Genomic DNA, 16,115 nt, shown 5'->3' on the forward strand with positions numbered 1-16,115 from the left:
ACTAGCTCAGGCTCCTTCCCCACCAGAGAGGTGACATTCCATGTCCCAATAGCCAGTCTTGATAGCCGAGGATTGGTCCGCCAGGGCCTCCGCCCTCGGCCACCGCCCGACACACACTGCACCCGACCCCTATGACACCTCCTGCGGGTGGTGGGCCTACAGGAGGGCGGGCCCATGTAACCTCTTCGGGCTGCGCCCGGCCAAGCACCACGGGCTAATGCCTGGCCACCAGACGCTCTCCCTCGAGCTCCCTCCCCAGGCCTGGCTCCAGGGTGGGGCCCCGGTAACCCTATCCCGGGCAGGGTAAACTGTTCCCTTGCTTTTATAGACATAGGGGTCTTCTGAACCGCTCTTTGTCTGGACCCTCACCCAGGACCAATTTGCCATGGGAGACCCTACCAGGGGGACAAGCCCCCGGGCAACATAGCTCCTGGGATCACTGGGACACACAAACCCCTCCACCACGATAAGGTGGCGATTCACGGAGGAGACACACACACAAAAAAAAAAAAAACACACACACAAATCATTCTATAAATGTCAGTTGGCGCTGCGGCCCAAGGGTCTCATCGTCATCAAGGATAAAAGCTGGAGTGCTGCCAGGTTAAAACCATCCATAATAGCAAAAATACAGCCATCCATGCTTTACAGCATTCTGGGGTTTTTAAGAAAACAATGAATTCATAGTGTTTTTTTCTCCTAATGAAATATATCACTCTTTTCATCAGTATTAAAACCTTTAAACAGGAAAGCTTTGATCACTGTTGAAATTCACCACCAGCTGTCCTGAAGAGCAATCTCATATTTTAAGCATTCATGTTGTATCACACAAGATTAAACAATCTGTCTGTTTTTTCTTTGTCTTCATTCTTTCCTTAGACTATGTGAAGGGCTCCTTGTCCAGCACCTGTTCCCTCAACAGTGAAAACCCATATGCCACCATCAACGACAATGCCGGTCTGTGTAAGCACTCAGAGAGCAGCTATGTAGAGATGAAATCACCGGCCCACCACGAACACGCCTCCATCATCAGTACGACTACGACCACCACTGTGCCTGCCAAAAATGTCTATGACATGGGTACGTTAACCATTGCTTCTGTTAAACATATCTCCTGCAAGAAAAAAACATTGGGGGGGGGCACTTTTTGGAAAGTCGATGAGAAGTTACTCAGTCAAAACACACATACTGTACACACTATGGTAAACAACAGAAATCCAGCTGCTTTTTCAACTAAGTCTGTTCCACAGCTTAGAGGCTAATTTTGTTTTTAGCCTGGAAACCAACAGGTGATCTGGTCAGGTGATCTGAGGAATCTGACTGGAATGTGAAAGTACAGGTGGAATTCCATCAGATATCAAGCAGCCTGCCCATTTGAGCATTTAAAAACAAATAATACTACCTCAAAATCAATTCTAAAAGAACAGGTAAATTTTTAAGCAAGGCTAAAATCTAGTTAATATGTTTTTGCTTGATCCCAATTATAAGGTGGGCTACAGAAATTTCTGCTGCACACAGACACAATAAAACCAGTGCAAAGTGCATTACAGTAGTCAGGTCAAGGTGAAATCATGTATGAAAGCCTGCAGAACTTTCAAAGAGATTATTTAATTGTGCTGTAACTAAATGTAAAGATATCATTCGTCCACTGTTATTTTCAATGCCATATAGACACATGATGGTTTAGAGGAAGTATCTATTGAAGTTATCTCAGCAGGTCAATCGGAGAGAAAGAGTCTAAACAAATCCGAGCAGTTCTGAAAGCAGCTAAACATAATGATGTTTGAGAGATGGTTACAGTAAGATGATTATGTTAGTTTGAATCACACTAACTGTCAGAATCCTTGAAGCACAGGTTGAGGAGGAGGAGTAGCAGCAATCTTCCATTCTGGCTTATTAATTAACCATAAACCCGGGCTATTATAGTCATCCGATGTTTTGCGTTGGATGAAAATCCTTCTCCCCTCGCTGTCCAAACAGAAAAATGTACGCAGACAGACACATGTGCAGGACCATAAATTATGTGTAAATTACACTAAAATCCCAACTGTGCATTCCCTCCATGAACAACAATTAACTCTGTACAGGTGCGGGCTGTCTTCGTGCTGCCCCTGCTCAAGCATAAAACAAGGGGCTAATCATCTCAAAATCCTTTTGGTCTATTTAGAGTGTAGTAATTAAATTAAGCTCCACCTCAAGTACCTAAAAATGCAACAAGCATGGTCATGAAAGTCTAATAATGACATTTTAGTATTTAACTGTTGTACTTTGATGTCTTTAATACATTTTAATAATTATGGAGTTAAGACTTGATTGAATTATGACTGCAGAAAACTAATGTTCATTGTTGAAAAGAATATTGTATGTGTAAATTATAAATAATAAATTTATAAATAAAATAAAAATTGCACTCTCCTGGTTTTTGTTCCTCCAGAGCCAACCATCAGTATTGTCCCAGGAGGTGGTGCTATAGTGGTTCCCAGTTACCCTCAGAACCCATATGACCTGCCTAGAAATAGCCACATCCCCAGCCACTACGACCTGCTGCCAATGCGCCCCAGCCCCTCCCACAGCCACAGCTTCACCCTGCACAGCCACAGCCCTTCACTGCCTGGCAGCCCCACCAGCTCACTTCTCTAGGCCCACCAGCAGGACACAGTGCACCAGAAACTGAAATATAAAAGTGGAAAATGTTTGTGAATTTGATCAGTGGATGAAGATGGATATTTAAAGAACAAAGGAAAGGTGTTGCTGGGACTAATATTTATTTATTTATTGTGTATGTAGCTTTTTGTTTGCTTGTTTTTTACAGTGCTAGACCACTGTTTGATATTTTAGTGATTGACCTGCCATCCAAACAGTTTGAGCTGTTTTGTGCCAGTCACCAGTACATATTTATGTTGTACTATTAATTCCTCAACAAAATTGCCAGTAGAGGGGTAATACAAGTACATATGCACATAAGTATATTCTTTTCAGCTATTTTTGAGACAACCCTGCTCAGAAGACAAGTGTCACCAGAAACATTGACTTTCACATGTAAATTTGTCTGTCTGGGACTCTTTAAAAAATAACACACACCCACAAAAAAATACTGTAAATGACTGTGCCAAAGACAAGACTGAGGCTCACTTTATATTTGTAAAGACTACTATACAATCATGGGCGGTCCAAATGAACATCATATGGGCATTATGGTTGGCTGTGCGAACAAGTTTGGACAAAGAAATCCAGTGGACACCTCTGAAGAAGGCATTCTTTCCTTAGGTATTCTCTGAAAATACACAACTGAGAAAAGGATATAAAGAAAAAGACAAACTGCTGTATCTTCAGATGTACACTACCTGTATAGTTCTGGTATTTTTACACATTGTTTCTTATTTCATGTTTACGTATTTAAAGATACTGCTGGGGTTCATGTTTTTTCTCAGTAAAAGTATCTTTTTGTATGTACTGTAGACAAAGTGGTGTATTGGATGTATTTATTGTACACTAGTGATTATAATTGTGATTTTCCTTTGTTATGTTGAGCTCATTACACATGCATGCCAAAGGTTATTCAAGGCATTCAAGGAAATAGGAATACCCTTATCTGTCTATCACGTTCAGATGGCAAATGTCTTCTGCTGATTACTGTCATTTGACTGTGAACATACCACAGCTCCAATTTGAAACATGCTTTTTTGAAATATAAATATATTATAGGTTGGAGGTTATGCTGTAAAAATTCTATAAATAACTTCCCCCTTCCCTAATTTAATTGTAGAATCACTAGATTTATGTTCCTAAACACAATTAAATATTTTTCCTTTTTTGCTGTGCCAACAATGTCTTATGCAACAACAATTGATAAATAGAGCAGTAACTTTACAGTAGCAGGACAACTGTTAAAAATGCTGACAGACATACAAAAACATCAAAGTATTCAGACTCCTCCTTTTTGCACACTTTGTAGTTTTGTAGATTTACATTTAAATTGATATAAAAAAAATTGACATTTTCCATCAGTCTGTATAGTTACATATAGTGACATTGCAAAAACATGTTTAGAAATGTGTGAATAAACCGAGGTTATTGTAGTTAACCAAACCAATTAACCAAAACTAAAGTAAAACTAGATGAAAAAAGTTTAATTTGCTTAAACTAGACTTTAAACTGGCTGAAAATTTAGTCTAGAAGACTAAAGGTTGTAACTGCTGCCAAAGGATGTACACAAAGTAATGAATTACCTCAGTAATGAATTTTGTTCCATTTGCCCTAACTTTATCTTGCTTGTGTATTGTTTTAACATCTTTGATCTAAATAATAGTTTCTTCTACAGTAGGTATATTTAGTGCTGCTTATTTTGTTTTTGTTTTTTTTTTTGTTTGTGTGTGTGTGTGTGTGTGTGTGTGTGTGTGTGTGTGTGTGTGTGTGTGTGTGCGTGTGTGTGTGTGTGTGTGTGTGTGTGTGTGTGTGTGTGTGTGTGTGTGTGTGTGTGTGTGTGTGTGTGTGTGTGCGTATGTTTATAATACCTTGTGGGGACAATTTTCCTGACATATACTACGTTGTGGGGACCAATTGCTCCTTGTGGGGACTGGAACCTTGTCCCCACAAGGGGAAACCCTGTTTTTGGGTCAGGGGTCAGAGTTAGGGCTAAGGTATGAATTGAGTTTAGGTTAGGGTTAGGGTTAGGTATGTGATGGTTAGGGTTAGGAAAAGGGTAAAGGTAAGGTTTAGGCTGTAGAAATGAATGGAAGTCAATGGAAATTCCCCACAAAGATAGCAAAACACACTTGTGTGTGTGTGTGTGTGTGTGTGTGTGTGTGTGTGTGTGTGTGTGTGTGTGTGTATGCTTCTTTTATTTTTTTTCTTTCAAGCCCTAAACTTAATAAACTCATCATAGCTCAGGAGGAGTCGTGTCAGAACTTGTTTAGCAGCAAGTGTTGAAAAATAATGTCAAAGATATAAAACTGTAGTCATGTGGACTGGAGATATACAGTAGTGTCTCATCTGTGTAAAAGTGAAAGCTGCAATATGATAACAGATATCGTTAGCTTAATAGCATAATTGCCTAAGTCATATTTTGGCCAAAATTGAGATATCTATCTAAATGAATCTACACTGTTAGCAGAGTGGAATTAGGTAGGTATCTCAAAATATGCCAAAATATGACTTAGGCAATTATGCTATTAGGCTAACGATATGTAGAATAGAAAGAGGCCCAAAATGCTTCCCTGAGGAACACCATAGACCAGTGTTTCTCAAATGTTGGTACTAGCACCCTTACATATACTACAGGGGGTATTTAAGTATTTTGTTTTGTTTTGTTTTTCTGGTTTGTTTGTTTGTTTGTTTTTGAGAAATAACAGTCAAGCAAAATTCCTAAAACAATGAAACTATTCAATAAAAAAATGAAGTTCAGTATTCCTGTTTTCAGTGGAATCATCATAACCTGTCAATCAAAAAATTAGGTACACCTTGCCTAGTACCAGCGTGGACCCGCTTTTGCCTTCAAAACTGTCTTAACATCGAGATTTTGATCCATACTGACAGGATAGCATCACACAGTTGCTGCACTTTTGGTGGCTGTACATCCATGATGTGAATCTCCTCTTCCACAACATCCCGTAGGTGCTCTACTGGATTGACACTTGCTTGGTACTAATGGGCCCAAGTGTGTCAAACATCCCCTACACCATTACACCACCAGAATGACATTCCTCAACCTCTGATACAAGTTAAATTCAATTTTATTTATATAGTGCCAAATCACAACAAACAGTCACCTCAAGTCAGGATGGATAGCCAAAAATAGCTCTCTGGTAAATGGATTGGTACTTACGTAATACCTTTCTACTCAATTTGAGCACTTAACTCTACTATGTTAAGATGGCCATAGCGGTTGAATTAAAATAGGAGGCTTGAGGCAGCGATGAAGTGCTGACCCAGCAGGTGTTTATTTACCAACATTTACACAAACAAAACATAACAAAAATAAAATACCACCCAGTGATGGGGCAGGGTTCCAGCAGCAGTCTCTGATGTTAACTGGCAGCCTTTTATAGAGGCTGCTAATTTATCCCCAAGCCAAACCATTCTCTGGGGGTTACACCAAAAAGAAAATTACACTAATGAACTAAACACACAACGTATCTAATCAGCTTTATTAACATTAGAATAATACTACAAAACAACAACTGTTAAATAAAATATTTCCCCACTAGGCCTACCGCCCAAAATCGACAATAAAACTGATAATCATTATTCAATCCCCTCTTCGATTACTTGGTCTGACCTGGAACCTTAACCATTAAAATATACATTCAGTAAATGTTAAGATGGAATTTCCTGTTGACTGAACCAAACCTTCCATAGTAATCAACATTTGTTCCTGGGCAGACCTTCACCAGTACCAGCTGGGAGACGGCCAGCAGAAACCTACAAACCAAATAAAACATGTCAAACCTTTTCATGTGAATGCATTCTTTTACACAAGTTAAAATTATCTGTGTATTCTACTATTAGACACATGAAGAGGACCTTCATTACATTTCCTCCCACCTCTCCTGAAAACACAATACCTCAGTTTTCAGAAATGTGAGAGTCAGCTACAGTGTTCATTTTTCTCCACCTGTAGTGAACGGTAAAACTCCTGAAGCATCTGTTTGTAGAATAAATGGTTTCTCAAAGTCAGGGCTGTGCAAAACTGACTGGGTGCAAATGGCATTTTTGAGTTATATGAAAGCTTTATCACAGTCCTCAGTCCATTGCACCTTTCTGGGGACTGAGTCTCTGGTGAGGTTATTTAACACCAACTGTCTGCTCTGCGAAGTGAGGAATAAACTTCCTGTACCACCCCACCAGCCTCAAGATGCTCTTTACCTTTTTTTGGTGGTAGGAACAGGGAAGGAATGGATGGCCTCCACCTTTCCCACTTGAGGCTTGATCTTGCCAAAACCAATGACATAGCCCAAATACCCCACTTCTTCCTGGGCAATCACACATTTCTGGGGATTAATGGTTAGGCCTGCAGCTCTGATGCACTGCAGCACTTGTTGCAAGTGGGATATTTGCTCCTCCCGGGACTGTCTGAAAATGACCACATCATCTAGATATGCCACTGAAAATTCTGACATCTCTCTTAAGACATGGTCCATAAGTCTCTGAAACATAGCAGGTGCTCCCTGAACACCAAATGGCATGGCTTTAAACTGATACATACCAAATGGAGTCTTAAAAGCTTTTAGCTCCCAGGCCTCTGGTGCCAGCGCAACCTGCCAGTAGCCTTTGCTGCGGTCCAAAGTGGTAATATACTTTGCTCATCCAATTCACTCATGTGTCAAACTGAGACACAGCATTCAAGTACCGAAAGTCAATACAAAACAGTGAACCATCTTTCTTTGGCACCGAAACAACTGGGCTGCACCACTCACTGCAGGACACCTCAATTATACCCAGCTCCAACATCAATTTGATCTCATCATTTAGCACAGACACTAACTCCTCAGGAATCCTACAGCTCTTTTGTTGTGCTGGAGCATCTTTATTCAGACGGATGTTGTGCTGGACCAGGTTTGTAAAACCTGGAGTCTCTTTGAAGAGCTTTGGATCCAGAAAAGGTGCAACATCCTGCTGCTAAGAAGCTGACAAATGAAACAGGTTAACTGAAGTACAGCCCCCCTTGTTGGTAGGTAAGAACTTTTCAGTCGCCTCCTCATCAAAGACTGAACAAACCAACAGCTGCTGGTGCATGGGCCTCTGCCGCACCTGGAACTCCTTTAATAAGTTAACATGAATTATCTGGTGTTTTTTGACTCTATCTGGCATCAAAGGTTCATATGTTGCCTTACCAACACATCTGGAGACTTCATAAGGTCCATGCCACTTGGTCAAAAGCTTGCTGTCAGAAGTTGGAAGCAACAACACCCTCTGGCCTGGTTCAAAAACTCTCTCCCTGCCATTTTGATCACACCATTTCTTCTGTTTCTGTTGTGCTGTTTTCATAGCTTCCTGGGCCAGTACTGTCATTTCCTCTAGTTTTTGTTTTATCTTGACCACATACACCACAACATTTTCTCCAGTTGATTTGGGGTTCTCCCAATAATCCTTCAATAAATCCAACTTGGCATCCATACAACAGTTCAAATGGTGAGAAACTTGTAGAAGCTTGAGGTACTTCTCGGTAGCCAAAGAGAAAATATGGCAACCATTGGTCCCAATCTGCTCCTGTATGGGAAACAAACTTCCACAGCATGTTTTTTAGTGTCTAGTTGTATCTTTCAACAAGCCCGTCCGTTTGGGGGGGTAATAATTGGCGATCTTAAGTCCTACCACTCCTAACAGTTTATAGACTTGTTGCAACAGCATAGACATAAAATTTGTCCCACAATCTGTCAGGTACTCCCACTCTAGAGAATGTTTGCATAAGACAGAAATATTTCTAGCCTTCACTGACTTCAAAGGAAAAGCCTCAGGGTAACGGGTTGCATAGTCACAGATGACTAAGATGTACCTATTGCCTGTTGAACTCATCCCTAGGGGCCCCACAGTATCCATAGCAATTCTCTCAAAAAGTGTCGCAATAATTGGCAAAGGCTGTAACTTCGCTCGTGCAACCTTCCTTCCTGCGGTAAGCTGATATTTGGCACAAAAACTACAAGAACTGGGAAATATCACCATACCATACATTCCTGGCCACACAAAACGACTGGCAATCCTACACAGTTTTTTGAAATGCCATGTGTCCTGCCCAGAGAACTGAGTGTCCTAGATCCATAACCCTCTCTCTAAACTGCTGTGGTAACACTAAACCCTTTACATTTCCCTTACACTGATAGAAAATTCCTCCTTCCATATGTTGTAATGGTTGGCTTGGCTTCAAAAGATCTTCATTCTCCTTCCTAGCTTCTCTTCTCTGAGCTTTTGATTTTGGAGTTTTAACTGGAGCAATTTTCAACACCTCCCCATAAAATGGCAGCTCCCTGAAAATGTCAGTAGTTCCTTTTTTTTTTTTTTTTTTTTTTTTTTTTTTTAGTTTATTTATAAAGCACATTTAAAACAACGACATTGACCAAAGTGCTGTACAAGATCTGTAACCCCAAGGACTATACTAAATAAAAATAAAAATATATAAATAAATAAATAAAATAATAAAATAAAAATAAATAAATAAAACATTAAGAACAATAAATAACATAAGAAAATTAAAAATTAAAACGTTTAAAACAAGTACCATAAAAATACCATAAAACAATCATCTAAAAGGAGGTAGCACTGCAGCCAAATGCCAAGGAAAAGAAATGTGTTTTTAATAGAGATTTAAATGTGTGTATCGTCTGAGCTGTGCGGATATGGAGAGGTAGATCGTTCCATAGCTTTGGTGCTGCTGCTGCAAAAGCTCGATCACCTCTCTGTTTTAGTCTAGTTTTAGGCCTCTGTAAGAGCAGCTGGTTCGATGACCTCAGAGCTCTTACAGGGGTGTGACAGTGAAGCAGCTCAGACAGATACAAAGGTGCCAGTCCGTTTAAGGCTTTAAAAGTAAGCAATAAAATCTTAAAATCGATTCTAAAATGGACAGGGAGCCAGTGAAGGGATGACAGGACTGGGGTAATGTGTTCATGCTTTTTTAAACCGGTTCCTTGATGTGATGTGTAAGATTCTATGTTGTCTGCTGCACAAGATCTAGAATAGTGGGGACATCATTACCCAGAATGACCCCTACTGTCAGATGTACTTCAGGTGTTGGGTATACACACTCATCTCCATGTATACAGCCTATGCAGGACTTATCTTCACTCCATTTCTCTCTAGGTACCTGACTGACTGAAATCCTCCTGTATCTAACAATGCTTTAACACTACACTGACCATTAACCAGAACAGGGACTGTACAAGCTGCTTTCTGAGTTGTATATTGTGCAGTTGGCCTGGGGACTGTGCAAAGGAAAGATGGTTTTGTCTGATTTGTAAGTGGACAACAGTACTGAGTGTGGCCTAAACCATTACACAAATAACATCTTGTTTAGAGAATCTAGATGTAGAATTCCTAGAAGGGTTTGACTTATTGACATTACTGGATGTAAACTCTCTGCCACTGGAAAAAAAAACTCTATTCTGACGCTGTCCAGTACCCCACTCACCCCCAGTGGACTTACTTCTTTGGGCGAAATTGCCTTCTTGGCCATGGGTGCTATGCATGGGCCCTCTTCTCGCTGCCATGAAAACTTCAGCCAGCTGGGCTGCTTTTTCTGCTGTCTGTGGATCATGCTCCCAAATCCACACTTCAAGCTTTGGCTGCACCATCTTCAGGAACTGCTCGAGTATCATTATCACTGATATTTCTTTCACTGTTGATTTTTCTGGTTTTACCCATTTGGTGAACATATCTTTCAGCTGAACATAAAGTTCTCTTGGGGTCGTTGATGATAGGTTTCTGATGTAATTTCATATGTTTGCAATATTGTTGCTTTCACCTTATCATACTCTTCTGAATCAGTGATATCCACTGACACATAGGCACTAGGTGCCTGACCTGTAAGCAGTGGGACAAGGCGACTTTTGGTCACCGGCAGACTTGAGCCATTCTTTCAAAAGTTGTCAAAAAATGTTCAGTATCATCCTCTGAGGACAGGGGAAGTAGTTTGAGTTGTGGTGATGTCAATGAATCACCTGACCGGACTGTGAACCAGTCAGGTGCTTCATTTCGGGAATGAAGCAGTTGCTGGTTTGGACATCATATGTCACGTGATTTTTTTTTTTTTCCGCTCCAAGGCAAGCTTCAAAGTAGTGGTTGTATGGAATTGTAAGCCCAGGGTTCGAAGCGCATATCAAAGCTTCAGTGTCACACTGCCATCACTATTCACCAGTACCAGCTGGGAGACCGCCAACAGAAACCTACAAAACAAATAAAGCATGTCAAACCTTTTCATGTGAATGTGTTCTTTTACACAAGTTAAAATTATCTGTTTATTATCTATTAGACACATACTGAAGAGGACCTTCATTACATACTATAAGTCTCTTTCACCCTGTCACACACATTCACACAGTGCTTTTATCTATACCTAAGCACTTTCATCTGACATTCACACACAGTCACATTCCAATGGATGCATTGCAAGCAACTCGGGGCTCAGTATCTTGGCCAAGGATACTTTGACACATGGACAGGAGCCAGGCATTGAGACACTGACCTCTGATCGGTAGACAACCCGCTTCACCACCTGAGCCACAGCTGCCCCCTATTCTCTGTAAGCTCTAGAGATGGTTGTGTGGGAGATCAGCAGTTTCTGAAATAACTGTGGCAGAACAACTCATCTGTTGGATAACCATGCCGCATTCAAAGTCACATAAATCACTTTTATTTTACACAAAATGCCAGTTACAGATAACAGGTAGTACAACTGTACCTATCAACTTTGTCTGTAACCCAGGACATCTGCCGCGGGATTTTTTCACCCTACTCTTGACGCTGCCATTTATTAACATGACAGCTGTATGCCTACTCTGTGGTCCTTTCTTGCTACTTATTTAATCTTGCTTTGTAATACATTCTTCTGATATTTGTCTTAGCCTGCTGAACCCAAACTGTTTCTCTCCTTCCTTTAAGATGTGAAAATCACTATCAATTAGCAGTTTGCTGAAAGGAGCCCTCCTAACCCAAGCAGGCCTGTAATAAAAACTATTTAAGATTAAGATAGTGTTTATTTGTCACATGCACAGTTATACACAGTACAATGCACAGTGAAATGTATTTTGTACCTGCAACCATATATACACACACATATAAATAAGAAGAATAAAAATTTAAAAAAAAGTAATTCACACTATACACTATACTCTATATACTATACACTATACACACTTTTATAAATTATAATATTTACATTGTGCAATAATGGTCCAGTTAGGGCTCAGAGTTGAGCAGACGGATGGCTTGTGGGTAAAAACTCTTCTTCAACCTTTCAGTCTTAGCCCTCAGGCAGCGGTAACGCCGGCCTGATGGGAGCAGGGAGAAGAGAGAGTGTCCGGGGTGGCTGGGCTGTTTTAGGATCTTCATGGCCCTCAGCCTGCACTGCTTGGTGTAAATGTCCTGCAGGTTGGGGAGGGTGGTTCTGATGGTCCGTTCAGCTGAACGAACCACCCTTTTTAGGGCCATGAAGTCCTGCTTGGTGCAGTTTCCCATCCAGGTGGTGATGCTCCCACGCATGATGCTCTCGATGGTGCAGGTGTAAAAGTTCCTGAGCACCTTGAGTGGGAGCTTGAAGTCTCTCAGCCGCCTGAGGAGGTAGAGACGCTGTCTGGCCTTCTTCACAGTGATGTTTATGTGATGAGTCCAGGACAGGTCCTGTGAGATGGTCACTCCCAGGTATTTGAAAGTGTCCACTCTTTCCACCTCAGCACCACTGATGACAAGTGGATGGTAGTCCCTCTGCTGCTTCCTGCTGAAGTCCACGATCAGTTCCTTCGTTTTGCTGACGTTGAGCAGGAGGTGGTTCTCCTGGCACCAGTTCTCCAGGCGGGAGACCTCTCTCCTGTAGGCTGTCTCCTCATTGTGAGAGATTAGTCCCACAACAGCAGTGTCGTCAGCAAACTTGATGATGACGTTGGACTCTGACGTGGCCTCGCAGTCATGGGTGTACAGTGAGTACAGCAGAGGGCTGAGCACACAGCCTTGGGGGGATCCAGTGTTGAGGGTGAGGGAGGATGAGGTGAGGTGACCCACTCGTACCACATGTGGTCTGCTGGTCAGGAAGCTGTGAACCCACCTGCACAGGGATGGGCCCAGGCCCAGGTCCAGCAGCTTAGAGACCAGCCTGGAGGGAACTATGGTGTTGAATGCTGAGCTGTAATCTACAAACAGCACTCTCACATAGTTCCCCTTACCAGTGTCTATGTGTGAAAGGGTCTTGTGGAGGAGGAAGGATATGGCGTCATCTGTGGATCTGTCTGGCCGGTATGCAAACTGTAGTGGGTCGAGGGTGGTGGGCAGTGAGGAGGTGATGAATGTCTTGATGAGTCTCTCAAAACACTTCATCACCACAGAGGTGAGCGCTATGGGCCTGAAGTCATTGGGGCTGCTGGGGTGTGGTTTCTTTGGGACAGGGACTATGATGGACTTTTTAAAGCAGGTGGGAATCACACACAGTTTCAGTGAGAGGTTGAATATCAGTGTAAACACAGGTGCCAGCTGGTCAGCGCAGGTCTTAAGGACACGTCCACTAATACCGTCTGGTCCAGCCGCTTTCCTGGTGTTTACACGTCTAAACGCCCTCCTCACGTCGCGCTCCGTCACAGTGAGTGTCTCCGCCCCTCCGGCCGGGAGCGCAGCGGGCTGTCGGCTTCCCGACTCAAAGCGCGCAAAGAAGATGTTGAGTTCATCAGCCAGAGAAGCGTCAACCATTTACCATTGTGTTTTAACAGGAAGGGGAAATTGAACAAATTTAAATTAATAACTTTTTAATGGGCTGATTCCCAGATATTTTAAAATCACATTTTATCATTGTTTATTTTCTTCAGTTTATCCTGTTGAGTATCTGAGTAACTGCCAATGAGAATGCTTTATTATCCCTTGCTGAGAGATGAAGCATGTTCTTCAGTGTGTTGGTCAGAGTACTTACTTAATAACTGCACCATTATCTCCGTCAAGAAGGGGCCCACACGGCTTCTTAGAGAGACCACACATAATAATGGCAAGCTAGTAATTCTGAGAGTGAACTTGGCCATTGCCAGCGGTTCATTCCTTCACAAAATTGTTGAAAAGACTACGTTGCTGTTTCTGAAAGGATAGAGAGGGCTCCTCATACACAAAGAGGTCAACCTTGAGCATCTTGACTGACACATGTTAACAAGTTGGCATGATCACAGAATGCCAGCATCCAAACTGAAAGATCTAAGGTCAAACCTAAGATCTGGGACTTCATGGACCATCAAGACCAAGTCAGAGCCTACTATTAAGAGGATTCTCCAGACTCCTTTCACAATGTCGGCTCTACTGTACAATAAAAAACTGTAGTACAAGTAACATCCAAAATCAGATAAAGCTTTTTGACTGGTGCGCTTTATTAAGATGAATTGATAACTTAAGGTATAGACACAATTGTACAATTTATCAATCTGTACAAAACAAAACCGTTCATTTTGACCCCCCCTCTCACATTTAACCCTCCAAATTCATTGAAATGACATTATCTCACTATTATGTGTTTACACTGGAATTACAGTCAGTTATAGAGTTCAACAGTTCAAAAAAATTAAAACACAGTTCTTAAAAAAATGAAATAAAAAAAAATGCACAGAGAACAATGGAAACAATGAAGGTACATGAAACAAGAACTCATATTCTCAGAAGAAAGGAATCACTTTGTCCACAGATTTCTTGCTGTTGCATCTGGAGAAGCCCAGCTGACCGTGCCGTCTGTTCGAACAAACGCCATTGGCACCGCCAGCCAAGCTCACACATTCCAGAGTTACCCATCTACCCTCTGCCGCTAGACACAAATACACCAAGTTCAGGCATTGTATGTCTGCTATAATCTGAAAGTTCAACTGAACACACACTCAAGACTTTTAGCTTGTAGGCTGTTAGCGAGCGCCTGCCAGTTTACAGATTGAACTGAGCTAACTTGTTAAGTGGGTTGTAATAGTTAGCCAAGCCTAACTGTCGAGATTTCATGGGCAGTAATGACAATGTTAGCTACGTAAGGCGATACGACGTGGCGGTGCAGTCGTACACAAAGCCATGCATTGTGTTGAATAAGAGGCAGCTTGGTGTGCGTAGGCTTTATGTGACGGGGCAACGTGGCCGTCCTCTTCGTCAAGGGACACACAAAGCTTGGTTAATGAGGAGGCAGACACAACGGTGAGCTGTCAGTGGGTAAATGAGAGGCAGACTCCACAGGTGAAGGAGGCACTCTGGCCATAAGTTGGTGAGAATGTGGCTTAAACCACTGATTCTTGTCGTTTTGCCAGAGGAGCAACTTCACACAATAAATGAGGCTTTTGAGATTCAGTCTCAACATCACGTTTTGGTTCTAAACGGTAGCTCCGTCTTACAAATCGGTGCTCCAAACTGGCAAAAGAGGTCCAATTCTGTATGTGCAGCAAAATTCTAACCCTAGACAAGAAAGCATGTTTACTAGATCAGCTATTATGCTTAAGTGCATGATTTAAACAAATTAGCGCTCATGAAATCCAACTGAGACATTTTCCTACTTTCTCAGTGTGTCTTAATTACAGTACTGTGGTTACATGCAAAGCAGAATTGGTTATGCAACAGGAGGCTTTTGATTATAATATTACTGAGTATCACAGGAATGTCATACAAGACTACTATCAGTTACTTTACCCATACTTCCTTTTCCTTCCTCTGCTATGGAAGTGTTTTAGAGGGAAAAAAAAGCCAAAGAACCATGTGCTAGTTTCTGCATAGTAGTCAAATATGTTAAAAATTATTAATGCATGTTTTCTTAATGTTGAGCAAAAAAGCCTGATAGATTTAATGTGTCTTCAATCCTGTTCAGCATAAGCATGAGTAATTGAATATGCAGCCACTTAAAATGACTTGACACCCCAAATGTACAGGGTTCCTAAAATGACACGCTCTCAAGGCAATGATAGTGTTCCACACTGAGTCCAGTTTGAGTCGACCACCTGGTAAAAACATGCAACACAGCAGAGGTCCATCTTCAAAAGGCATGCAAAGCTGTCCCGAACCTGCCACTTGCAAACGCGGCGACGACGCTGATGACAACAGAGTTTACGAGACTGCGCGCCACATGCTAGCTCACACTTCCTGGCCCTTCCGTGGCGCAAACTGAAGCTCAACAAATGCGAAAGATTCTGGCGTCATATTCACAGCAATCACATCAAACGGCATGACACTACCGGAGCACACATCTGCGCTGTGCTCGATACATCCACGTGGTTTCCAAACAGTACATTGCACAAAAGAGGAGGTAAGGGGTGCTAAAATAATAGGGAAAGCTTGGATATAGGAATACACTTCAGCAACTTTGATGTGCTTTAAATTCATATTTAGTAGCAGATATATAATAGGTCATTAAAAAAAGTGGAGAAATTAACTGGAGCACTGAGCATGAGGAGAAGAAAACAAATCACATTCATATATTAAGA

The 16,115-nt window shown here is 41.7% G+C and overlaps 1 protein-coding gene across 1 annotated transcript in view; it reads left to right on the top strand.

Annotated features, from left to right (window-relative positions):
• The window catches only part of LOC115777283 (multiple epidermal growth factor-like domains protein 10), a 62,812-nt gene extending 58,761 nt beyond the window's left edge, over positions 1-4,051 (top strand). Inside the window, exons 14-15 of the mRNA XM_030725129.1 lie at positions 880-1,080; positions 2,435-4,051. Of these exons, the coding sequence (XP_030580989.1) occupies positions 880-1,080; positions 2,435-2,640 (407 nt within the window). The 3' untranslated portion in view covers positions 2,641-4,051. The remainder of the gene's footprint in view (positions 1-879; positions 1,081-2,434) is intronic.
• Positions 4,052-16,115: the final 12,064 nt, after the last annotated feature.

The sequence above is a fragment of the Archocentrus centrarchus genome, unplaced genomic scaffold (genome assembly GCF_007364275.1).
Source record: "Archocentrus centrarchus isolate MPI-CPG fArcCen1 unplaced genomic scaffold, fArcCen1 scaffold_48_ctg1, whole genome shotgun sequence".
NCBI classification, from domain to species: domain Eukaryota; kingdom Metazoa; phylum Chordata; class Actinopteri; order Cichliformes; family Cichlidae; genus Archocentrus; species Archocentrus centrarchus.